At 59.6% G+C, this 25,042-nt stretch overlaps 2 protein-coding genes across 4 annotated transcripts in view; one reads left to right on the top strand and one right to left on the bottom strand.

Moving 5' to 3' along the window:
- Ccm2 (CCM2 scaffold protein) overlaps positions 1–12,794 on the top strand; it is a 33,116-nt gene extending 20,322 nt beyond the window's left edge. For all 3 annotated transcript variants that reach the window (XM_003465784.5, XM_023563330.2, XM_013148216.3), the window contains 8 exons: positions 5,108–5,191; positions 5,661–5,844; positions 7,849–7,985; positions 8,628–8,763; positions 10,294–10,351; positions 10,666–10,801; positions 10,918–11,056; positions 12,185–12,794. In XM_003465784.5, coding sequence (XP_003465832.2) covers positions 5,108–5,191; positions 5,661–5,844; positions 7,849–7,985; positions 8,628–8,763; positions 10,294–10,351; positions 10,666–10,801; positions 10,918–11,056; positions 12,185–12,465 — 1,155 coding nt within the window. In that variant the 3' untranslated portion in view covers positions 12,466–12,794. The remainder of the gene's footprint in view (positions 1–5,107; positions 5,192–5,660; positions 5,845–7,848; positions 7,986–8,627; positions 8,764–10,293; positions 10,352–10,665; positions 10,802–10,917; positions 11,057–12,184) is intronic.
- A 1,200-nt stretch (positions 12,795–13,994) lies between these two features.
- Nacad (NAC alpha domain containing) lies at positions 13,995–22,688 on the bottom strand. The gene is made up of 8 exons (XM_003465783.5): positions 22,235–22,688; positions 15,332–20,323; positions 15,114–15,223; positions 14,967–15,038; positions 14,610–14,756; positions 14,364–14,507; positions 14,170–14,292; positions 13,995–14,083 (listed from the first exon to the last, which is right to left on the bottom strand). The coding sequence occupies exons 1-8, from the start codon at positions 22,299–22,301 to the stop codon at positions 14,069–14,071; spliced, it is 5,670 nt and encodes a 1,889-aa protein (XP_003465831.3). The 5' UTR covers positions 22,302–22,688; the 3' UTR covers positions 13,995–14,068.
- Positions 22,689–25,042: the final 2,354 nt, after the last annotated feature.

The raw sequence follows: 25,042 nt of genomic DNA, 5'->3' as shown, positions 1-25,042 counted from the left end.
CAAATTGAAACACTGGCGGATGTTTCCTTTGCAGTTAAGACCTTGGTTTTCGTCCTTTATTTAAAGTACAGGGCTATGTTACAGTTTTGAATCATTAAGAGCAAATTTCATGATAAAAGGACCAATGGTGAACTCAACCGCAATCCTGGGTTACGTGGCAGCGCAGTTCAGGAGTGGGGGAAGCAGGCAGGTGCAAGACTACCTCCAAGGAGAAGAAAACTGTGAGCCACCAAAGATTGGCGCTTCAGGGGCAGAGAGCGCTGCCGGCCCTGGGTAGCAGTGTCATCCCACCTTCTCCGCGCCAGCAAATCTGGATCTCCGGGTTTCCAAATGAACTGTAGGCAGGAGGAAGTAAGTCCAGAGCGACTCAGTCTGCAGACTCCTGCAGCTGCCGGGGAGTGGAGCAGGGGGACAGGGACGACTCCGCCTCCTCACGGTGACCCCTGAGCGGGAACTTTTCGTGCGCCCCCAGGAGGCGGTTGTGGCCGGGAAGTGCTGGGCTCCTGCGCCCCTCAAAGCCCCCATGTGATTTATTTGGGCGCAGGCTGCCTGTGTTCCGCTCTCTGAACCTGTGCTTTGTCGCCATCCCCTCCAGTTCCTCCCTGGAGCAGAGCTAGACAACCCGGCGCCTCTTGCCTGTCAGCGTATTCGGAATCTGCGCATTTCCTGGTTCAGACCAGGCCACCTTCTGGGTTTCCTTGGTCCTGGCCCCCCCAGTTATGAACTCATCGGTAACATAAACCCATCCGTGTCCGAGACCCCCCACACTCCAGCCTCTCCCCAGCCAAATCTGTGCCAGGACTCCCTGCTGCTGCCCAGGAGAGGTCAGGAGCTCAGCAATTGCTCCTCAGTAGCAGCCTGGAGCCAAAAAAGTTTAAAGAAACAGAAGACTAGGTAGTCACGATGGTGCATACTGGTAGTTCCAGGTACTTAGCGGGCTGAGGCAGGAGGGTCACTGGAGCCCAGGAGGTTGAGGCCAGCCTGGACTACATAGTGAGGCTTCATCTCAAAAAAGGAAAAAAAAAAAGTGCATGAAGACTCAGCATATGTGGGAGACAGAATGTTTGCAATAGTGATGGGAGCACTAGGACTTGATCAAGTAAAAAATGACCTGAGTCTCAATCGGCTGTGGTGACGCACTCCTGTAATCCTAGCAGTCGGGAGGTTGAGGCAGGAGGATCCTTGCAAGTTTGAGACCAGCCTGGGCTACAAAGTGAGCTCAAGGCCAGCTTGGGCTACACTCTTAAGAAAAAAAGAAAGAGGGCGTAGGATTCCTACTGTAATTGAAGTCAGCAGTTTCTCTTAAATTGGTAAAAGAAGCAATGGCAGGGAAACAGTTACTCCTACGTGTCCTAGACTTATGGGAAGGGTGTTGTTTAGAGTGAGTGTTGATAAAACCAGGCCGCGAGAGCTTGACGGTGGCTCCCATTTTTGGAATGCTTGCGCAGTCTTAGTTAGTCCTAACAAAACCTCTGTGAAATAGAAGCACCTTCCCCTTCTCCAGCCTGAGGTGACCCCTGTCCCCATGTGTGTGCTGCTGATGGCTGGCTCACTGTGGCCAGGTGAGGTCTGGTGATTCTGAATGGATTCACATACCAGGCCTGCAGGCTGTGTGGGGAGTCAATCCTGGGGGAGGTAATTATATCTGTGACCCCCAATCCAAGAAGCTTCTAAATTAGAATATTATTTATTTATTGTTTTGGATAGAGGGTCTTGCTGTGAAGTTCAGGCTGACTTTGAATTTAAATGTGTAGCCCAGGAAATCCTCCTGTCTCAGCCTCCCGAGTGTTGGGATTACAGGTGTGCATCACCATACCTCCTTAGAATTGCTATATTTTTATTTAAACTATTTTAATTGAATATGAACTGTCAGGAAGGCATCCCTGACATCAGTGTCTGGTGTGTCTGATGTGACGTAGATACTGTACCTGTCTGTTAGCACCCTGTAATCTGTGATTACAGGGTGATATCACTTGCCCCTCCTCCTGCCCATCACAGTTACATTTTGCTCAAACTCTGGAGAGCAGACTGGCTGACTCAGTGGCTATGAAGGGCAAAGCCATCCCCAGGATCTGCCCAGTCCTGGCCAGGAAAACGTGTTTTCTGTAGTGGTCCCAGGCGCCCGATGTACCCAGTGGGCTCTCTCCTGGCTGGGTGGTCTCCTGCCCATGACAGCCTGGTGTCCTCGAGGTTATCGTAGGTCTGCACCTCAGGGGCTGCAGCACAGGGCTGGGCTCCTTGCTCCAAGCTGGGAAGAGGTGGTGCGTGGCTCAGCTCTGGAGTGCAGTATGGCAGGGGTGTGGCAGCTGGGCTGCCGGAGGGGCTGGTGAGCAGCTGGTCCAGTGTCCTCCTTGGGTCTCAATGTGGCTATGCAGTCATTGGGACACCCAGCTCTTGCAGAGGGGCCCTCAGTGACCCTGAGGATCAGCCAGGGAACCTGGAGGCTAAGTCACCGGGGTAGGGGGAAGCCAGAAGGCACACCTAGGGACTAGGCCTTAATTGTTCCTTTTTGAGAATCATTGCTTTACAAATATCAAATTTTTAGACAGAATGCATTTTGTAGCCCAGGCTGGTCTTGACCTTGCAACATCCTCCTGCCTCAGCCTCCCGAGCTGTGCACCACCACATTGGGCCGGGCTGTGTCGTAACTGTTTTCAGGCATGCGGTGCAGTGCGTGGAGTCCACTCGCCCTGTTTTGCAACTCTCCAGGATGACCCACAAACCCATCCTGAAACTGTCCCCATCAGTCAGTGTCACCCTCTGGCCTGCCCAGCGCTTGTCACCATCCCACTGTCCACCTCTATGCGTTGGGGTCTCCTGGGATTGCGACCCCATGCTCTGTGCTCCTGTGACCCCAGTGTCCTCCGGCCCCACGGTGTCCCACATGTGTCAGCATCCCCTTCCCTTGTGGCCGATGGGGACACCGTGGGGTCCCCACACTCCAAAGCTGAGACTTTTCGGGCTTTGCCTTCACTTGTCTCGCCTGAACCCTGGGAATCCCCGCAGTCACTGTGCGCTGCAGGTCTGCTGTGACCGAGGTGATGAGGGTGTGGGTGTGGATGTGGGTGGGGCGGACCCTGCGTCTCTGTCTCTCCTGGGGGTGGAACCTGGCAGGGCCCCACCCGGAGCCACAGCCACATTCAGTGTGGGGAAGCCTCTGCTCTGTGCCCTTCCGGCAGGTTTCCACTCGAGGTCTTTAATGGGCTCCGAGCTAGAGTTGTGTGTGCTGTTTGGAGAGGCCCAAGTGTCACGTGTCTGCATGTGGACGCCCAGTGTGCCCAGCACCTCTTGTTGTCCCTTCTCACTCAGTGGCCTTGCCCCTTGAGTCCTTTGACTCCACATGTGAGGGCTGATTCCTAGGCCCTCCGTCTGTCCCCGGGGGTCCTTACGGTTTTAGACAGAGCCTCAGTGTGTGGCCTCAATCTCACAGTGATCTTCCTGCCTCAGCCTCCTGAGTACTGGGATTACAGATGTGTGCACCCACGCCCGGCTTGATGGAGCATTTTATATGATTGCATTTTTCTCTTACCACATTGATTAGACTTCTTTTAAACATTTTACTGGTTGCCTTTGGGTTTGCAGCAAACTTGATAGCTGATTGGAGTCGTCTCTTAGGCTATGCCGTTTTTCCTCTGTGTAGCTCAGTGTCACGTAACTATGGGTTGGGTGTCTGCCACCCAAAATGCTTGTGCCTGGAAGTATTTCAGATTTCAGAGTGTTTTAGATTTTGAAATATTTGCATAGGTTTTACTGGTTGAGTGTCTCTAATCTGAAAATCCAAAATCTGAAACATTTTATTATATTTTATCCTATTTTGTATTTTTTGAAGCAGGGTCTCGCTACACAGTTCAGGCTGACTTTACCTGATGCTTAAAAACATATTGGCTGGGGCTACCCACTTGGGATCCCTTCTGTCTGTCTCTCTCAGACAGAAGCTTTCTTTCTCTCAATAAATGTATTCTGCTCTTTAAAAAAAAAGTCTCAGCCATGCATGTGGGGTGGCAGATGCCTGTAATCCCTGGATCACTGTGAGTTCAAGGCCAGCCTGGGCTACATAGCATATTCAAGACCGTCATAAACTACATAGCCAGACTGTGTCTCGAGTGAAACAAAGTCAGGCCAGTGGTACGTGCCTGTAACCTCAGCCCTCTGGAAGGATCACAAGTTCATGCCTGGCCTGGGCAATTGAAAAACACAGTAACAAGATCCTGTCTCAAAAGCAAACCATCCAAAAGGAGGTAGTTCAGGAACGTGGCTCAGCGGGAGAAGGCATTGGGTTCAAAACAGCAGCAGCAGTGACGGCAGTGCTAAGACCCTGGCCTGCCTGCCGTCTCTGAGTGCGCAGTCCATGCTGCGGGACACTGTGGGAACTCCGCGTCTCATGGCTGCAGAGGCAGAGAAATCCAAGAGCGGGGGACACACTGGCCAGCCTCCTCCGAGCGCCGCGCTGTGGCGGGCTGGGGAAGGGGTAGGTGGGGTGGGGGGGATGGGACCCTCAGCCACCTCAGTGTCACAGATGAGTCCTGCCTTCCCTGAGCTCCACCCGGGGACTCAGTCTGCCCCTGGGGAACTTGGGACAGACCATAGCCCTTCGTCTCCCGGGCTGTGGTTGTGACTCATGATTTAATCTGGGTTTTTGAGATAGGGCCTTCGTATGTGCTTCAGGCAGGCCTTGAACTCACCAAGCAACCCAGCCTGGCCCCAACTAGCAGTGACCCTCCTGCCCCAGCCTCCTGAGTGCTGGGATTCAAGAAGTGCCCCATCATGTCCCTCACACAGTTTATTTTGAACCATGCCGTCCATGGTGCCCTTGGGTTTGGTCTTCATGTGGTAGTCAGGAAGCTGGCTCCTTCCCCGTGCAAGCACATCAAAGCCAGCTTGAGGGCCTCTGCATGACTTCCTGTCAGGACCCTGGGTGTGCAGAGGCAAGAGATGCGGGAGGCTGCTCTGGACCCTTTGGCCCTCTGGTCTTCTGAGAGAATCCAGATTCACGGGGTGGGGGAGCCCTGGGCCTGGTGGCCTGAGGATGGGGAGCAGGCTGGGCTGCGGCTGCAGTGGCGATAGTGGCTGTGGGTCCCGACCTCACACACCGCTCTTCCCTCTGCAGTATTTAGGTCAGCTGACATCCATCCCAGGGTACCTGAACCCCTCCAGTAGGACGGAAATCCTGCACTTCATAGACAAAGCCAAGGTAACCTCGCCCTGCTGCATGCTCTGCCCTGGCCCGTCAAGGCCCCTTGCTTAGGACTCCTGCCCCCAGAGGGGGGTGACCCAGTTCTGCTCTGGCCACAGGACTGCTCTTCAGTCCTACATAACTCTATATGGTGTGGGGCTGTTTCCAAATTTCAGTTTCAGTTATTCTGGATCATGTACTATAAACTGGAATCTCAGCTGGGCCTGGTAGTGCACTTCTGTCATCCCAGCACTTGGGAGGCTGAGGCAGGAGGATCACCATGAGTTCAAGGCCAGCCTGGGATACTCAGTGAGACCCTGTCTCACAAAGGAAGGAAACACACACATACACATCCCAAAACAGGCACCCCAAAAGCAGTTCCAGGAGAATCCCCATGGGGAAGTGCCTGCCTGTCCCCTTTGTGACACTGGCCAGCCCAGGGCTCCCCAGGACAGTGGGCATCTCTGAGGCCCTGCCTCCTCTGCAGCGTGCCCACCAGCTCCCGGGACACCTGACGCAGGAGCATGACGCTGTGCTCAGCCTGTCTGCCTACAACGTCAAGCTGGCCTGGCGGGACGGGGAGGACGTCATCCTCAGGGTGCCCATCCATGACATCGCCGCCGTCTCCTACGTGCGGGACGACGCTGCGCACCTGGTGGTGCTGAAGACAGGTGTGGGGCGGGGCAGCCGTGGGGGGCCAGGTCCTGGGCTGTTGCATGGCTTCCGTCTGCAGCACTGTGCTGGTGCCTGGGGCCCTGGGGCCTGTGTCCTACACAGAGCCCCTTGAGGGACACAGTGTCTGGGACACTACAGAGCTAGGCCCCACGCCCCCCAGGTGTTGGGACCCCAGAGGTGCGCTGCTTGGCATCCCCAGAGGCAGGACAGTGGGGACCCGGCCTGCACAGATGCTGGTGTGCAAGCTGCTATCTGCTGCCTCATGAACCCTGGCCTGGCAATGGACCCAGGGAGAAAGGAAAGGAGAAACAGTGGTGTTCACTGTCCCTGTCGGCCGGCACGGGCCTGCTGGTCACCTTGGTCCCCAGAGGGACGCCAGGCTCGAGGTGTCAGGCCAGGGAAGCAGGGTTTCTGCTGGATGCCAGTGGTCCTCAATGGGGTGCAGTGGTGTTCTGTGTCCTTTGAGGGAACCCCCAAGCGCCTAGAGCTTCCCTTCCCCCCAGGCCCTGCCTCCCGTGAGTGGCTTAAGGGATCGCACTTCAGCACCTCTAGGGACCACTCCACACCCGAGCTCCTTCTCGACACTTAATAAGCAGTCAGCATTTTTTTTTCTTTTTTCTTTTCTTCTTTTTTTTTTTTTTTTTTTTTTTGAGGCAGGGTCTCACTATGCAGTTCAGGCTGGCCTTGAGCTCACTTTGTAGCCCAAGCTGGTCTCAAACTCGCAATGATCCTCCTGCCTCAGCCTCCCAACTGCTGGGATTACAGGTATACACCACTAGGCTCAGCCTCATATATAGTCAGTACTGAGCCATTTTAATCTCTAAAAATGGAGACTTGATGGGGCTCAGAGCAGTCCAGAGTGCTTTGCCTCTATTCTCTCATTGGACCTCAGGAATCTGGTGTGCCCATGCCCAGGCGCAGTAACCGAGGCCTGCCGGCTGGGCTGGTGCCCAAGGCTGCTCAGAGCCCCAGTGACCAGCCCCACCGGACCCTATGGCATTGGCCTTGAGCCCTGCCGGGAAGGGACCCGGTCCACCAGGCCATGCAAATATAACCACCCAAGCTAGTGTCCTCTTCTTGGCCAGCCGTGAAGCCCCATGGTGGTGGGCTCCTAGGCTCACCTTGATGAAGGGGTGTCATGCCCCGGTGTCAGGAGCCTGGTGCCCAGTGTCAGTTGGGGACAGAGCAGCTTGGTCTCTCTGAAGGTGTCACACCTTCCACCTTCACCCGGCCCCTCTTCCCCCTCACTCACACTGGCCTGGTTCTGCCCTTTTCCTGCCTGCCCCGGAGGAGCTGCCCCTTGATGCTGGGGGTGGTAAAGCCGCTTCTGGGCCTCTGACTGGGCCTGGTGTCCCCTAGCTCTGACCGCCCAGCTGTGTTCAGCCTTTGCCCTGGGCATTAGGAATCACGGTCATCTGGGGTGGTAGAGGGTAGGGTGCTAAGGACATAGCATCCGGGCGGGGCTGTGTAGGTTAGCACCTGTTGTCAGGCCCGGCCTTGTGCCTCAGTTTACCCGTGTATGAGAAGGAAGCACCAGAATACATGGAAACTTCCTGGCCTGGTAACATGAACCCCGTGAGACTACCTTTCATGTGGATGAAAAGCGCTGAACAGATGAGTGTGATAGTACATGGCAGTCATCCCAGCACTTAGAAGGCTGAAGCAGGAGGGTCTTGATTTTGAAGCCAGCTCGGGCTATGTAAAGGGACTTTGTCTTGAAAAGAAAGAAAGGAAGAGAGACAGACAGACCAGCCCCTAAATCCTGGCCATCCTGTGTCTTCTCTTTCCCTAGCCGAGGTCTCACGGGTGATACCTCTGAGATACCACTGCCCAGCGAGGTGGCACACAAGGAAGGGCGATGGGGGGACTGTCTTGTTGAGTGCTTGTTCAGGGAGGGCAGGGACCTGCCCAGAGTGGACACCTGGCTGGGCAGAGGGGTCCTGAGTGCCCTAGGTCTGTCTTCCCCGCACTGTGCCTCGCTGATGGCCGTTCACCCCCAGCCCAGGACCCGGGCATCTCCCCCAGCCAGAGCCTGTGTGCAGAGAGCTCCAGAGGCCTTGGCACGGGGCCCCTGCCGGAGAGCACGGTGGGGCCGGTGGAGGCCTGCTGCCTGGTCATCCTGGCCGCCGAGAGCAAGGTGAGAGGAAGGCTTCCCAGCCCAATCCCTGCCCTCCCAACCTGTTCTTGCCACCCTCAGGCTATCCCCAAGGTGCTCAGTGGAGTCCACTTGTCCTTGTCCTCAGGGTGCCCTTGAGCAGCTGGTAACCCACACCCCAGGCCTGCCTGCTGCCAAGGGTGGGGGTGACAGAGGGAGCCTGTAGGTTATAGGTTTGATTCCCCTGGGGAGTCACTGGACACCTTTCTGGGTTACAGCTATATCTGCAGGATGAGTAGCAGTGACCACTGCCTTGGATGTCCCTGCCTGGTGCTCTCAGCCTGGGCAAGACTCACGTGTTCAACCAGTGAATTCTTCACTGGCAGGGACAAAATAATGTCATCAAACCCGGCCACACATCCCTGGGTGGGCAAAGTGACCCCAGGAGAAAAGCCGGCTGTGAACAGCTCCCATCTCCCAAGCCCTCTCCCCTTGCTGGGCATCCATTCACGCCCGGGCTGGGTGGGCAGCAGGCAGCTCCCAAATCCAGCACAACCCCTGGGACCCTGGGAGGCCGCCTAGGCCACCGTCCCTCCTAGAGTCTGGGGTAGTTTGCTGCCTCTTCTCCTGGCCCTGCCAGCCACTCTGACATGGCAGCTGCCACTGTTCCCCCCTCCCCACCAGGTGGCCGCAGAAGAACTGTGCTCCCTACTTGGCCAGGTCTTCCAGATCGTTTACACAGAGTCCACCATCGACTTTCTGGACCGAGCAATCTTCGATGGGGCCTCCACGCCCACTCACCACCTGTCCCTGCACAGCGGTACGTGCGGGCACTGCTGGAGACAGGTCACTGTGGACTTGGACCTGGCTGCTCTGGGCTGAGGGACCTGCCAGGCCACAGGGACCCATGTGGTGCTGCTCAGGGGCCTGAGGCTGAGGTGGGGGGCAGGGAGGAGGCACCAAAGAAGCCAGCACTCCCAATATGCACCGTGCTGGGCGTGGTGCAGGGGGCGTCTTGTGGACACACTCTGGGGTCTGCCAAACCCTGCAGCATCGGTCTTTGCAGCCCCCACCCAGCTACAGAATGATGGTTTCTCCACACTGGGGCACGGGGAGGAGAAGGGGGGCCAGCTTCAGGCCCGGGGCCTCCATGTGTGGACAGCAGCCCTGCCCAGCCCTCCCTCGAGGCTCGCAGGTGCACAGCCCCTTTTGTGGCCCAGGTTGGGACAGGTACCATCCCTCAACAGCCAGTTCTGTGCTGCCTTGAGCCCCCAGCCCCCATGGACCCCACTGTGTCTGGGTGACAACAGTCCTCACTACCTCATCGAGCCCACCCATGTCACCAGTGGGGAAGCTAAAGCATGTAGGTTGGCCTGACTGCTTGGCCTTCAAAAAATGCTATTGAGGCTAGGTGTGGTGGCACACAGTTATAATTCCAGCATTTAGGAGGCTGAGGCAGGCGGATTGCCATGAATTTGAGGCCAGCCTGAGCTACACAGCATGACCCTGTCTCAAAAAACAAAAAAGGCTGTTGAATCCCATTGAGTTTCTTTTCTTTTTTCCTGTGACTGGGGATTGAACCCAGGGTCTTTGCACTAAGCTACATCCTCATCCACCCACCCCCTTTTGGTACCAAGAATCAAACTCAGGACTTTGTTTTGTTTTGTTTTGTTTTTGTCTTTTTCGTTTTTATCGGTACCAGGGATCGAACTCACAACTGCCTGCTTGCAAGGCAGGCGCTTATGCCGCTAAGCTAAATCCCCAGCCCCTAAACTCAGGACTTTGTGCTTGCCAGGCAGACCCATGTGCCACTGAGCTATATCCCTGGCCCCTCCAGCCCCCACCTTTTTTTTTTTACTTTTGTTTTCTTTTCTTATTTGTAGACAGGGTTCTTACCCCTTCCTCCGCCTCCCGGAGTATGGGTGTGCATCACCGTACCCGGTCAGAGGTTTGTTTTTTTAACTGAGAGACACACACATCATGCATTCATTGCTGCGCGATTAACAGAGCAGACCAGAGCAGCGCCATTCTTGGGGCTCCTGGGTCTCTCTTTCCTGTCCCAGCTGCCCGCGATGCTGAGCTGCTTGAGTCCTAAAGCAGCCTGCAGTCTTGGTCACAGGGACAGAGGCGTCACTTGCTGAGCCTCTCACCTGGGTGGCTGCTCTGTGCTAGGCCAGGATCAGACCACCCGACCCCATGACCTGGGACAGGCGAGGAAACCGGGCTGGTTTGGTTTTGCGCACAGGCAACACCCCGAAGGTGGCCCAGGCTACGGGGCACAAGGGTCCCCAGAGGCTGGGGCGGCCCCTGCCTGAGCGTGGCGTTTGTCCGTCCCCGCATCTTCCCACAGATGACTCCTCCACGAAGGTGGACCTGAAGGAGGCCTACGACGCGGAGGCCAGCACCTTGTGAGCACACCGCCCGCCTGCTCTCCGCGTCCCCTGCCCTAGCTGCCTTGTGCACGGCCGGGCGGTGTCGCCCTCCAGCCTCCTTGTGGCAGCTCAGCCTGCGCGCCCTGCCGTGTCCTCTGTGCCCTGTGCCCCACGCCAGGCTGTGGACACGCTCCCTTTGCCTGTGTGACCGTCACACCCTCGGGGCCCCAGGAGCGGGCGGTCCACTTCTCCCTGTCCTCCTCCCTGTGCTTCTCTGCTGGCCGGGATGGCACCTGGAGCGGGGTGGGGGGCCGGGAGCCGCCGGGCCCTCATGCCGCGTCCCTTTCTAGCTGTTTCCCCGACTGCGCAGACGCCGGTGGGCTTCCACCGCTGTCCTGCATGCAGGCGTCGCCCCACGGCAAGACGGTCAGCGAGAGCGAGCTGAGCACCAGCGCGGCGGAGCTGCTGCAGGACTACATGCTCACGGTGGGCGTCGCCCGGTCCAGCCCCGCCCCAGACCGTGCCCACCATGCCCTGGCCCCGCCCCGCCCCGCCCCGCTCCCGGGTCTTAGCTGTGCCCTCTCTGCCCTGCCGCCCTCCAGCTGCGCACCAAGCTGTCTTCGCAGGAGATCCAGCAGTTCGCAGCGCTACTGCACGAGTACCGCACCGGGGCCTCTATCCATGAGTTCTGCATCAGCCTGCGGCAGCTCTACGGGGACAGCCGCAAGTTCCTGCTGCTCGGTAAGGGCCCTTGGAGGGAGTGCAAGTGGGGGTAAGGGTGGGGGCGCCGGGCTCTCGCCAGGCGCTAAAGAAGAGCTAGGGGCTTTTCAGAGAGGTGACACTCAGAGTGGGTTTTGTTGAGTGTGCAGGAGTTTGCGGGGGGGGGAAGAGGCAGGGACACCATCTCAGATGGAGGGATCAGCTTTTGCCAAGACCTTTGAGGAGCTTGATACCTTAGGTCAGTGGCTGGCTGGCTGGAGAGTCACCCCACCAGCCGTACCAATGCTGCCCCTTAGGAGACATCGACCTCACTATGGTTTCCTTTCTGCCAGCACTCAGCAGTGGGTCAGCAGAAGCCACAGAAGGCCTGCTAGGTCCTGGTCCTGGGTCCCAGTGAACCATAGAGGGCAGGGTTATCCTCCCCACTGCCGTTTCTTTTTGAGGCCTTTGCACTGAGCTGTATCCTTGGTTGTTAAGGTAGCCAGGTGATCCTCCTGCCTCAGCCTCACAGAGTTCTGGAATTACAAACTTGTGCCACCTCGACTGGTTTATTTCATCCTTTATGGGCCTAGCAGGTGTTAGCTGCCCCCGAGGCCCCACTCCTGGCAGGACAAAGGGGAGGCAGCCAGGCTGCTCCTGGAGGCCTCTCTAGTGAGCCTTGCTCTCTGACAGGCGCTGTTTGTCACGGAGTGAGTAGCAGAAAGCTGAGCCATGGGCTTCTGGCCACTCCCACTGCCCTGGCTTCCCCCTTCACTCAGAGCCCTGGGGGGGCCGGGGCCTGGCCACTCCTCACTCTGGGTTTGTGCCCAGGATGGGGCACACCCGCCTGTCTACCTGCACTGGGATTCAGAAGCCCCAAGAGGCCCTGGGCCTCCAGATGGTGGTCACCCCAGGCCAGCCCGCCCGCCAGCGTTGGCTTGAGCCTGGCTGGGGATGGTAGCTCATGGCCGAGGCTGCAGTGGCTTCAGAGAGTTCCCCAGGCCTTGCCTTTGTCTCCCGGAGGATGAGGACTCCCAGGACTGATGGAACAGGGGTCACCTTTGGGGTCCTGGGGCACGAGCATGCACTGTCCAGGTCTCAGGTGGGTGCTGGGGGTGGTGGGTCCCTCCTGGGCCCCTGAGCTGTGTCCATGCCCGGCCCGTGTCATAGGTCTGCGGCCCTTCATACCCGAGAAGGATAGCCAGCACTTTGAGAACTTCCTGGAGACCATCGGCGTGAAGGACGGCCGTGGCATCATCACCGACAGCTTTGGCAGGCACCGGCGGGTGCAGAGCACCACCTCTGCCTCAACCGCCAACGGGAGCAGGGCCGCGGGCAGCCCCGATGACCACTCGGGGCCCTCCGAGGGGGACGAGTGGGACCGCATGATTTCGGACATCAGCAGTGACATAGAAGCTCTAGGCTGCAGCATGGACCAGGACTCAGCGTGACAAACAGTGGCTGAGCGTCACACTCTACCAGGCCACGCCAGGCCACCTGGGAGGAGGCCCTGGCCCCGCTGTGGGCCCTCAGTGCCCACACAGGCGGGCTCTCTACTGTGAAGGGGCGCAGACGCGACCTGGTGCAGAGCAGAGGCTTCATGCTCATCCCGGGCTCCACGGGGCCCTCAGAGGCCTCGAGTGGGGAGGCCAGGCCCAGCTGTGGCGGCAGGAAAGCCAGGCCTGTGGCCAGGCCAAAACAGCTGTCAGTTTTGCACATGATGTTCCTCATGTAACTCTCAGAGACCTTAAAGAAGTTTACTGCAATGTGAATAATTTAATCTTCTGGTGCCAGGCTTCTTTCTGGTCTGCCTGGATGAAAGCCTTGTTGCCTCGAGGGTCGTCCTGTCCACTCTGGCCTCTATCCCTGTGGCTATGGGGCTCTTGGGGATGCAGGGTTGGGGCCAGGACTGGAGGTGACAAGGCTGCCTGGTTCTGTCTTGTGTATGGATTCACACAGGAACATGGCTTACTGTGGCCTTTGCCTGGCCCTTGGGTACAGATGCCAGCTGTCTCGGCCCAGGTTTGGGGGCTTCAGGGAAGGCCCATGCCCTGTCCAGTCCCTATCTGTAGTCAGCCTTGCTGGCCTCCGTGTGGCCTGTGTGTCCCGGGCCCTTAACAATGTTTTGTAGGACACAGGGCTGGGACGTGTTCCTCCAGACTTAGCTCTGTGGAGAACCCTGGGTGTGTTCAGGCGGCTCCCAGCTGAGCCCACATGTGTGTCCCCTCCCGCCCACACTGGGGGGCCTGTGCCCACTGGGGAGAGGGACACCCCAGACACAGTGTCCCAGCCAAGCTAGCAGGCCCTGAGCGAGGTGGGTGGGTTGTGTGCTATCACAGCCCCACACAGGGCTCCAGGCCAGGTTTTTGTTCTTGTGAGGCAGGATCTGGATATGTAACCCAGGCTGGCCTTGAATTTGCAACACTTCTCCTGCCTCAGCCTCCTGAGAGCTGGACTTTGATGAGTGGACAGAGGCTTCCCTCTGTCATGGGCTGTCCTCCTCTAGTGTTGGAGCTGTCCTCCAGCCCTGGCTAGTGGGTCCTAGTACCACATGGGTGGAGCATGGCCTCGGTGCCATCTCTGAGGTCACAGCCACATGCCTGACGCCACAGCGCAGCCCAGACACAGCCAAGCTTGGCATCTACCAGCTGCCAGCAGGAAGACAGGCTTTGAGGTAGAGGGTGCTCACAGAGCATGGTAAGGGGACTCCGGGGAGTGACGAGGGGACACCATTTTGGGGAGATGAGCAGGTGTCAGAGGGATGTGAGGGGCTGGAGGGTACCAAGGGAACCCCCACAGTTGGGGGGACACCGAGCCTGATGGGAGGACAGCAGAATGACATGGTGACACCTCAGGTGGAGAGGGCGCCAGAATCACATAGGTATCTCTGCTGTACGGGGAACCACAGGGTGAGCTGGTGTCCCCAGGCTGATGACATCAGGGCATACTGGGGGGTCTTGAGAGTGACCGGACAGTGAGGTGACAATGCGTCGGGACACCATTTATTGGGTAGCAGCACTGGGGAGGGCAGGGTGGACATGGCTCGGGTGGCAGCTACATTGTCAGCTCCTGCAGGGAGAGTAAGGGTCCAGGGTCACACCAAAGGCCACCGCAGCCCAGCATGTCCCACAGCCAGCGGGGCCCACACTTCTCACCATGATGGCGTTGACGATGTCACTGTGGTTGTCCCTCAGCGCCCGCACAGCCTTAGCCCTGGACACGTTGGCCTGTGCCATCACCAGCTCGATGTCACGCAGCTCCAGCCCTGACTCGTCCACCTGCAGGGAGTGGGGACGTCACAGGGGCTCTGGGCACCCCCTTCCACTGGGCCCCAGGTTCCAGGCCTCACCTCTTCTTCCTCCTCCTCCTCCTCTTCACACTCCGGCCTCAGCTGGGGTCCAGGTGCTGACTCTGGGACCAGGGCCAGGGATTCTGAGGGCACCTTGAACTTCTCTGCCGCAGCTTTGTGCACTTGCTGGGACAGGTCCTCGATCTGCAGCACGGGGTGACCATGCATAACAGGGCTTGAGCACATACCTGTTCCCCTGCCACAGCCCCGTCCCCCTGCCATGGCCAGTGCCACAGCTGGACAGACCTTGGCCTCCCCAAAGACCACGTAGGTATCGGAGGCAGGGCTCTTGAAGACATCAGGCTTGGCGATGACGAAGAGGATGTTCTTGGACTTCTGGATGGTGATCCTTGTGACACCCTGGATCTGCCGCAGGCCCAGCTTGGACATGGCCTGAGACAGGGGACCCGGGTCAGGAGAGCGTCCCTATAACCTGGAGTGCCTGTGACTCGGGTCTCAGCTGTTTAGGGGATGGGGTGCAGGTTCCTGGATGGCCCGGAAGTCCCCTTCTGGCTGGGACTTCATCAGCACGGGTGAGGGTCTTCCTGTGGACATCCCTGCCCTGTGCTTCCTGCTATGGGGTCCCTGTGGGGCTCCCCTTACCTTCCGAGCTTTTTTCTCACTGCGGCTCTGCTTGGCTTTGGCGATGGTCTCCTCACTGCTGCCTGTCGGGGCCTGTGGGGAGGGGTCTCTGAGTTCCTGTGGGGCCACAGGGCCTCCCCGAGGCCACCCTCTGCCGGGGTACATCACCTGGGCTGGGCGCTGTGCATGAGGAGCTGGGACGTCCTGCTCATCCAGCTCGGCTGACGACTCCCCGTGGCTGTCTGAGTGCTGACCAGAGCCTGGGGCCCTCGGGGAGTCTGGGGAGGGACAGATGTGAGACCACTCCAGCGCCTGGTCCCCAGCCCGGAATGGCAGTGCCCCCCCCCCAAGAGAAATCCAGCAGCCCGAGCCACCCAGCCGCTCACCTTCTTCCAGGCTGTCCTCGTCTGCTTGCTGCTCGGAGGCTGGGGGCCCTTGAGGACGGCGTGAGCCCCGGGACCCCGAGGGAGGAGGCACTTGGCAGGGGGGTGAGGTCCGAGAGGCTGGCTCTTTGGCATCTGCGGGAGCCGCCTTGGGGCTGAGAAGGGGGGGCTGGGGCGCCAGGCCAACGTGCTGCCCAGCTCCCCGAGGCTGTGTGGTTCCTGAGGCAGCGGTGACCCGCTGGGCTCCCACTCGGGGTTGCGGGGGACCCCGAGAGGCTAGGGGCTCCACCCCCTCCATGGAGTCATCCCGGGGACCCCGATGTGGGCGAGAGGCACCAGGAGCAGAGGGGTTGGGGTCCAGGAGCCTGCTGCGGGGCTCACTGGGTGGGCCCCGGTTCGGGGTTCTGGGGTGTGATGGAGGGGATGGGCTAAGGAGACTTGGGGTGGCCAGGGGCCGCTGGCCACTGCCCGGCACAGGCTCCTGCTGTGGGGAGGATGGTGCCGATGGGCCAGGCTTTTTGGGGCTGGACATGGCCCTGGCTGGAGACCCTAGGCAGGAGCCCTGCTGGGCCTCAGCCACTAGAGCTGTGGGGAGCCTGGATGCTGGGGTGCCCTTTCCTCCCAGGGCCCTGCCTTCTCTGCTTGGGCTCTGGGGCTGCACCTGGCTGGCTTCAGGGTAGGTGGCACAAAGGGTTTTGGGAGCCCCCCTTGCACCTCGGGGAGCTGACCTAGGTCCCTGTCCCTGCGTTGGTGCCTTGGGACCCCTAGCCCTCTGGTTCTTAGGCCCATGGGCCTCCTCTGGAGGCAGGCAGGTCTCAGCCCCATCACCTGTGGGTACTTGGGCTTCCTTTTCTGCAGGAGGTAGGCCTGGAGCGCCTTCTTCTGCGGGACCAAGGGCAGCCGTAGGGCGGTTGGGAGCCTTTGTGTCCAGGTTGGGACCTGTCCCTTCCCTCTGAGGCCTAAGCTCTCCAGCCTCTGCCACTGGCTTGGGGCCATCCTGGGGAGCCTGGTTCAAGGCCACAGGCTCTGGGTCACTAAGGGGTGCTGCAGCCCACTCCTTGGGCACAGGCTTCTGTCCTGAGGCCACGCCTAATTCCTGTTGGGCCAGAGAGGCCACAGCCTTGCTCCCTGGGGTACAGCCTGCTTCAGCCTTGGGGGCCCTTGGTGTGGCCACAGCTATGGTCTCCAGGCTGGAGATGGAATCTTCATCTTGAAGAGGTGGAGACGGTTCTGGAGGGTCCTGGGGTAAGGAGATGCCCTGTTTGGCCTGTAGAGGGCCTTGAATGGCTACAGCCATGACCTCTGGGTCTGAGGTGGGAGATTCGTCTTCCAGGGGTAGAAGAGGAGCTTCATGAGAGTCCTGGGGTAACGGGACACCCCCTCCAGCCTCTTGGGAGGCCAGTGTAGCCACAGCCTCCAGGCCTGAGATGTGACCTTCATCTTGCAGAGGCGGAGGTGAAGAGTCTGGAGACTCCTGGGGTAACCGGACGCCCCCTTCAGCCTTCTGGGACCCCAGAGGGACTGCAGCCACACACTCTTGCTCTGGGATGGGATCTTCATCCAGCAGGAGTGGAAGCTCTGTCTCAGGAGAGTCCTGGAGTAACAGGACACCCCCTTCAGCCTGCAGGGACCCCAGCATGACCATAGCCATGGGCTCCTGTCTCGAGGCAAGATCTTCATCCAGTAGGGGCAGAAGCTCTGTCTCAGGAGAGTTCTGGGGTAACAGGACACCCCCTCCAGACTGCAGGGGCCCCAATACTGCAGCCATAGGCTTTGGGCCTGGAGTGGGATCTTCATCTTGCAGAGATGGAGGTGAGGACTCAGGAGAGTCCTGGGGTAACGGAACTCTAACTTTAGTCTGCAGGGGCCTCAGCGTGGCCGCCGCCACAACCTCTAAGTCTGAGATGGGATCTTTGTCCAGCAGGGGTGGAAGTGCAGACTCAGGAGGGTCCTGGGGTAACGGGACACCCCCTTCAGCTTGCAGGGGCCTCAGCGTGGCCGCCGCCACAGCCTCTAGGTCTGAGATGGAATCTTTGTCCAACAGGGGCAGAAGTGCAGATTCAGGAGAGTCCTGGGGTAACGGGGTGCCCCCTTCAGTCTGCAGGGACCCTGGTGTGACCGCAGCCATGAACTCTGGGCCTGGGATGGGATCTGCATCTTGCAGAGACAAAGGTGAAGAAGACTTGGGAGAGTCCTGGGGTAACAGGGTACCCCCTCCAGCCTGCAGGGGCCCCAGTGTGACTGCAGCCATGGACTTTGGGTCTGGGGTAGGATCTTCATCTTGCAGAGTTGGAGGTGAAGACTCAGGAGAGTCCTGGAGTAACAGGATGCCCCCTTCCGCCTCTTGGGACTCCAGTGTGGCTGCAGTCACACACTCTAGGCCTAAGGTTGGATCTTCGTCCAGCGGGGATGGAAATGCAGACTTGGGAGAGTCCTGGGGTAACGGGTTGCCTCCTTCAGCCTGCAGGGGCCTCAGCGTGGCTGCAGCCACAAGCTCTTGCTCTGGGATGAGATCTTCATTCAGCAGAGGTGGAAGCTGTGTCTCAGGAGAGTCCTGGGCTAACAGGACACCCCCTTCAGCCTTCTGGGACTCCAGCATGACCATAGCCATGGGTTCCTGTCCTGAGGTGGGATCTTCCTCTAGCAGGGGCAGAAACTCTGGCTCCGGAGGGTCCTGGGGTAACGGGACATCCCCTTCAGCCTTCTGGGACCCCAGCATGGCTGCAGCCACAAACTCTAGGTCTGAGATGGAATCTTCATCCAGCAGGGGTGGAAGTGCAGACTTGGGAGGCTCCTGGGGTAACGGGGTGCCCCCTTCAGTCTGCAGGGACCCTGGTGTGACCGCAGCCATGAACTCTGGGCCTGGGATGGGATCTGCATCTTGCAGAGACAAAGGTGAAGAAGACTTGGGAGAGTCCTGGGGTAACAGGGTACCCCCTCCAGCCTGCAGGGGCCCCAGTGTGACTGCAGCCATGGACTTTGGGTCTGGGGTAGGATCTTCATCTTGCAGAGTTGGAGGTGAAGACTCAGGAGAGTCCTGGAGTAACAGGATGCCCCCTTCCGCCTCTTGGGACTCCAGCGTGGCTGCAGTCACACACTCTATGCCCAAGGTTGGATCTTCATCCAGCGGGGATGGAAATGCAGACTTGGGAGAGTCCTGGGGTAACGGGTTGCCTCCTTCAGCCTGCAGGGGCCTCAGCGTGGCTGCAGCCACAAGCTCTTGCTCTGAGATGGGATCTTCATCCACCAGGGGCAGAAGTGCAGACTCGGAAGAGTCCTGGGGTAAAGGGAGGTTCCCTTCAGCCTTCTGAGACCCCAGCATGGCTGCAGCCACAAACTCTAGGTCTGAGATGGAATCTTCGTCTAGTAGGGATGGAAGTGCAGATTTGGGAGACTCCTGGGGTAATGGGTTGTCCCCTTCAGCCTGCAGGAGCCTCAGTGTGGCTACAGCCACAGACTCCAGGCCTCCAGGGAGACCTGGGGCTTCTTGGTGTCCCCTGGGCTCAGGAGACTCTGGGCACATGGTGCTGCCTATTGCTTCCTGCAGAGCTGGCTTTGCCTCTGTGCAATCAGGTGGCTGGCCTACGGCAGTGCCCTTCTTATCCTGGGTGGGGTGAGCTGGTGCCCAGGTGGCAGGTGCTCGTCCAGCCACAGAGTCAACCTGAGGGGTCAGCCCAGGGGTTGCTTGCCCAGTGTGAGGGGTTACAGCAGCTGCAGGCTCCTGGCTAGAAGCCAGGCCCTCTTCCATGACTCCTGTGATTGATTCTTGGCTCTGGCTGAGACAGGCTTCTCCCTCTGGGACCTGAGGGGTGCGGACTGTCCCCATGGCCTCTGCTGCCCAGAACACAGCCCTGTCTGCACACTCCTGCTCTGCCTTCTGGCCAGTGTCCAGCAACAGCACGCTGGGTTGGGCGTGGGGCTCCCCGCTGTACAGCCTGTCATCGTCAGCCCCTGCATAGGACGCTGAGTCCGAGTCCGAGGAGGCTGCTGAAGTGTCATCCCGGAAGGCAAAGGCTTCATCCATGCCCTCGGTGATGGACAGGTCAGACAGTGATTGCAGGAAGGAGGCCGAGGTGCTGTCCTCATCCTCTCCAGCTGCTTCCCCAGCTGGTGCTGGGGTGTCAGCTGCCACCTCTTCCTCCTCCTCCTCAGCGGGTAGTGGTGTCACCTCCACCGACTCCACTTGGAAGATGAGGCTACCCTGAAAGGGCAGAAGGGCTGCAGGGATCATTGGGTCATTGGCCAGGAAGTCCAGGTCAAAGAAGTGGCCCTCCTGGCCCCAGGAAGAGCCACTGTCCCCTGACAGGCTGGACTCAGAGGATGGGGTCTCAGCAGGGGGCGGCTCCCATTCCTCGGCCACAGACTCCGGCTGGGAGAGGCTCCAGCCTGAGGGAAAGTCCAGCCCTTCGGTGGGGGCCAGCAGGCTGAGGGAACAGGAGGGTGACAAAGTCCCACTGTCCCCATCCGCTGTAACATAGGAGCCCGAGGGCGAGGAAGCCAGTGAGTCCAGCAGCTCTGCCTCAGGGTCCCATGTGTCCCTGTGCAGCCCTGGGCTGAGGAGTAGGGTGCAGGTGGCCTTGGTGGGGGTGGAGGGAGGGGTGAAGTAGGGTTCAGGGTCTGGGGACCAGGAAGGCACAGGAGGGTCATCCTGAGAGCACAACTCCTGTTCCCTGAGTGCTGGCAGGACGGCCCTGGGTGACGGCGGTGCCTGGCATGTCTCCTCGCCCATCACAATCCGGGGCTCCAGCGTGGCAGGCAGAGCCTGGGGATGCAGGCCCTCAGGGAGGAGGTTGAGGCTGCCCTCTGCTGGGTCTGCCCAGGCTGAGGGGCCCCCGCCAGGCCCTGCATCCCAGCTGGCTCCCTCAGGCTGGGGCCGGGTACCCGGCTTGCTGGGCAGGAACGCAAGGGCCAGGGGGCTGGGCCCTGGGGTCAGGGCATGAGGGTCCCGCTGTTCCCCTCCCAGGATGGTGGCAGCAGGTACATCACAGGTGAGATCTGCAGAGACAAGAGAAAGACATGAGGTGCCCTGGTCCCATCTCTAGGCCAGGCCAGGCCACGCCAGTGAGCTGGACATGGGGCAGGGGACCAGTGTCCACTTTGAGGGGCCCAGAGAGAGCTGGCTGGAGAAGGCAGGAAAGAAGAGCACAGCAGGGGAAAATTTCGAAGAGTTTTGCAGAGCTGAGAACTGCTGACGGAGCTCTGGGGCTGGAAGGGCTGGGGGCGGGGAGGGCTGCTGTGTTGTAAACCCAGTGTTTTCTTGAGAACGCTTCAGCAAAGATGTGATGAGCACTCTTCCCTTTGGTGACAGCTGGCTGTTTCCTTCCTTGCCATTAGCATGGTGCAGTTGGCTTGGCAGGAGCAGGGGGCCCCCCAGAGTCTTGGGCCTGGGTGGCTCCCCCATGGTGGGGAGAGGAGGGAGAACATGAAGGCATTGTGTGTGGCCATGTCTCTGGATGGTGGAGGCAGATGTGTCCCGCACAGGCTGGGATGGCGATCAAAGTAGGCATGGATGGTGACCATGAAGAAGAACAGCAGTGTGGCCAGGTCCTCTCCATAGTGACAGCCACCCTATGGTGTGCACTAGGTCCCCTTCGGCGCTGGGAGCTTCTTCCTGTCCTGGGCTCTAAGTCTCCAGATGCCCAGTGAGGAGCCCACAGGTGCTCAGGTGGCACCCATGAGCTGATGAGCTGCTCCATGACAAAGCCAGGCGAGGCTCAGACAGGACTGGGGACAGGGGAGGGGCTTGGGCAAGCAAAGGAAGCCAGCTCTGGGCTCTCGCTGACCCGCATCTTATTACCCTGAGGTCACTCTGCACGCTTTTGAATCTTCGGTCTCACTGAGCATCATCTGCTAAGTGCTCTCTGCGCTGAGTGCTCACAGCTGCATTTTTAATGCTCCAGAACAGCCTTCCCTCACCTGGACGGGGGCCAGAGACTCATTTCTGGCCCTCCTCCTGCCCCCAGAGCAGCCTGCAAGGCCTCCAGCCTCCCCAGCTGGTGACAGCAGCTGGCTTCATCTTGGCTTTCTCTTTCCCATCACAAAGTAGGATCGCCAGGGAGGAGGGCCGCTGCAGAACCTCCTGGCCAGGTTGCCCAATCTGCCCCCAGCAGCCTCAGGGCACGGGCCCTTGGTCTCCAGCCAAGCTCCTCAACTGAGGCTGGGAGGAGGGTGGAGTCCTTGATCCCTTGGAGCAACATGACACTGAGAGTGGGTGTGGCCGGTGAACATCGCTCTGTGCCCTGAAGCCAGGCCCCTGGCACTGCAGTGACCCTCATGTGGCCCCAGGGTTGGGGCAGAACTGGGCCAAGGTTAAAAGAGAGGGAAATAGAAAGCCAAAGGTTCTGCCACTCCTGGGAGATGCCCAGGCCTGAAGAGGGCCAGCACACAGCTCTAGGTCTGGGGAGTCCCAGCCTGGGCTACCCACCTCCTGACTGACAGTGGCAGCAGCTGTGTCCCCTCTTGCCCAGGCCCCTGGCCCAGCACTGGTCCCCTCCCCAGGTGACTTCTAGCCCACAGCAAGGTGCCCTTGGCCCTGCCCCAGCCACACTGGCTGCCCTCCAGCAGGGACTGTCCAGGTGGGTGGTCCCAGCCAGCGGGCCTGTCCCTGCCTTAGGAGGATGCGGAGGGTTGCGCAGGGGGCACTGCTGCTCAGGCCCAGCTCTCTCCTCTCCGTCCTGGGCCCAGCATCCCGCGGTGACCAGGGACCTGGGCAGCTTGGCCTGGCCTTCAGAGCCCCGGGTCCCCTCACTAGTCTGCAGCGCAGATCAGGGCAGAGGTCGAGGACGCAGGTCTGTGTGTCGCCTCGGGTCGCCCCTCCTGCGCTCCCTGAAGCGCCAGGCGGAGCGGAGGGCAGAGCTCAGGGGAGGGGACAGTGGGGGGCCCAGCGATGGGGAGACGCGGCCTCACCTGTGTGCGGCTCGGTTCCGTCCGCCTCGGGCAGTGGCAGCTCGGCGCGGGCAGCTTCCCCGGGCATGGCCTGGGCGCCGTCCCGGTCCTCCGTCCCTTGTCCCTCCGCTCCGTCCGTCCGCGGCCGCCGCCCCTCGGCCAGAGGGGGGGGCGTGGTGACGTCACGGCCCCGCCCGCCGGCGGCCGAGTGAGCGTGCGCGGCCACTGCGGAGGAGCAAAGGAGCGTGGGGGTCCCGCCCTCCTGCGGCGCGCCCCGCCTTCCCGCACCCCCTTATTGAGGGAGGGTCTGTGGCCCTTCCAGGCGGGGCCCCTCCCAGGGTGCCATCACCCCTCGCCGGGAAGAGGAGGGGGCAACGCCGGAACCAGGGTGCGGGCGCGGGGCCCGGGAAGGTGGTGATGCATGGTTCGGGACAGGGTGGCTTGCCCACCCCTCGCCAGCCAGGCACAGGGCACCGAGGCCCGCCCAGCCTGATGCCTCCAAGCTGGAACCGCAGCTCCAGAGTGATTGGCTGGTCCTTGCCGTCGTCGCTCTCCATGGCAACCGCCTCCAGTCTCCTTGGCAACCAAGGATGGAGCCTGGGAGGGCGCAGCGGGGAAGGCGGCCTCAGATGAGTTCACGGGCTTAGCTGGGTCTTTGGGGCTCCCCGGAGCTCGTGGATCTGCCCCCACCCAATGCCTTCGCCCCCCGCCCCGCCCCAGTTCTCTAAGCTGGGTAAGGAAACGGGGAAGAAGCGCCTCCTTCCACCTCTGGCAGGCGCTCTGCCACTTGGACAGTGGAGCCGCCCCTAGGCCTTCCTGAACCGCGCTATTGCTTCCACACAGGCCGCTGCTCGGCCGGGGCCAGCCCCCTCCCTTCCTGGTGCCAGGCACCGGGGAGACGGATGAATGACACATTGTCATGTCTCTGAGTTGGGTTGGGGGATCAGAGTCATCACTGTGGCAGGCAGGGAGGGAGCCTCCAGTCCCTGCCTTCAGGTTCTGCCCTCTGGGAAGCCGGGGCCTCTCTGCCCTGCTCCTCCCTGGGTCCCCCGGGCTCCAGGCAGTAGACCCTGACCCTAAACCTACATCCAGGACCTGCCCCAAACTGGCCACTCCGCAAATAGCAGCGAATCACCCACCTTTCCACCCCCCACTGTGGGACCTGCGTCCTCCCTTCCCACTCTGCCTGAGGACCCCAGGCTCTCTCCTCCTGTGACCTTCGCTCCCTAGCTGAGCTCGGCTGCACCGCTGCCTGCAGGCTGTCTCCTGTCTGGTCATATGGCCCTTCTCAGAAGCCGAATACCCTTAGCGGGTCTGGACTACGAGGCGTGGGCTGGTCACTGCTCCTTCCAAGGACAACCATAGATGCCTGCGATGAGAGAAAACCAAAATACAATTCGAGGATGCAGGGAAGTGTGGAGCACAGCCGAGGGTGTGGGGTCCCCACCAGCAGGCAGGAGACTCAGGCCTTGTTGGCTGCCCCCCCCCCAGTGGGAGGAAGACCAGGAAGACCCTCTTGCTCCCCTACAGGGCAGAGGCTGTGACTCTGCCCCCAGCCTAGTGGAACCAGCCAGGGCCTCAAGGGGTGCATGCATGTCTCCCACCCCTCACCCCATCCTGAAGCTCAGGGAGTGTTGTATTAGCAAGGGAGGTTCCCCCAACCAAAGGAGCCAGCACTCATGAAGGAAGGAAAAACTGGTTTGGGTGAGTCCAGCCCTGGGTTGGAGCTGGGCCCTTTCTGCTTTCGAGGCCTCTGGCTCTGACCCTCTCTGCCAGTCCCGCACCCCCAGCTTCCCGGGACATCATCTGGAGTGGCAGAGCCAGGCTGGGGTCTTTCCCCCAGCACCTCATGTTCTGAGCAGCCTGGACACACTGCAGGGAGCAGACCCGGATGGTGCGGGGTTGAGAGGACCCAGGTGGGTCCCTGCAACCCAGGAAGGGGCCAGGTGCCTGGCAGGTGGGACTGTGGGGCCAGAGGGGTAGGTGCAGGTGGAGGTGACACAACCTAGGCTAAGGTCTGAATGCTGGGGGACAGCAGTGTCTTGGGAATGACAGAGCACTGGAAGGAAGGGTCAGGGAGACGCAGGACCTGCCTGAATGGCACTTTTCAGGACTGTGATTCTTCCCAGAATAGCAGCCAAACCAAGAGGAAACAAGACCAGGCCTAATAGAGGTGGCTCTTTTTAGTCTTCGTTGCACTGGGGACAATTTCAGAAACTCTTATTAGCTGGGTGTGGTGGTGCACACCTGTAACCCCAGCCTTCTGGGAGGCTGAGATAGGTGGACCACAAGTTCCAGCCCGGCCTGGGTAACTTTGCAATTTAGATCCTGATTCAAAATGAAAACACGTGAAGGGAATGGGGCTCAGTGTGAAGGCCCTGGGTCAATCCCCAGTCTCACACACACCCCAAAACAAACTCCTTTTTTATTGAGGAAGTTCTCAAATATGCACAAAATTACGGGAAAGTGAGAAAAAAATCGAAAACCATTATGGATGGTTTGGAAGGCAGGCATCCCATTAGGGAGCTCTCTGGTGACTGCATATCTCCACCAAGTGGCCACTCCCAGCTTGGATTTGCAATTTTCTTTTTTATTTGCACCAGCGATCAAACGCAGGACTTCGAACTTGCCAGGCAGGCGCTTGTGCTACTCAGCTAAATCTCCAGCCCCTCCCAGATGCATTTACAACAGTGTAAAGGCACACCTCAAACTGATACTGAAAATATGTTGATATTGCCAACTAAAAAGTCGTTTTCATGCTTTAAAGGTATGGAAATTCAGTTTTGCAGGATGAGAAGTTCTGGAAGTGGGTTGCACAGCTATGGGAAC

Source organism: Cavia porcellus, unplaced genomic scaffold (genome assembly GCF_034190915.1).
Source record: "Cavia porcellus strain 051 isolate PalLab524CR breed Dunkin Hartley unplaced genomic scaffold, mCavPor4.1 scaffold_23, whole genome shotgun sequence".
Lineage (NCBI taxonomy): Eukaryota > Metazoa > Chordata > Mammalia > Rodentia > Caviidae > Cavia > Cavia porcellus.
Note: the sequence above shows the minus strand (reverse complement) of the source record. Positions and strands in the feature narration are given on the sequence as shown.

Excerpts from the sequence above, each read along its gene's own strand:
- Nacad (XM_003465783.5), bottom strand. The coding sequence starts at position 22,301 with ATGCCCGGGGAAGCTGCCCGCGCCGAGCTGCCACTGCCCGAGGCGGAC. Across the intron at positions 15,039-15,113 it reads ATGCACAGCGCCCAGCCCAG|GCCCCGACAGGCAGCAGTGA; the intron begins GTGATGTACCCC and ends CCCTCCCCACAG. Across the intron at positions 14,757-14,966 it reads GTGAGAAAAAAGCTCGGAAG|GCCATGTCCAAGCTGGGCCT; the intron begins GTAAGGGGAGCC and ends CCCCTGTCTCAG.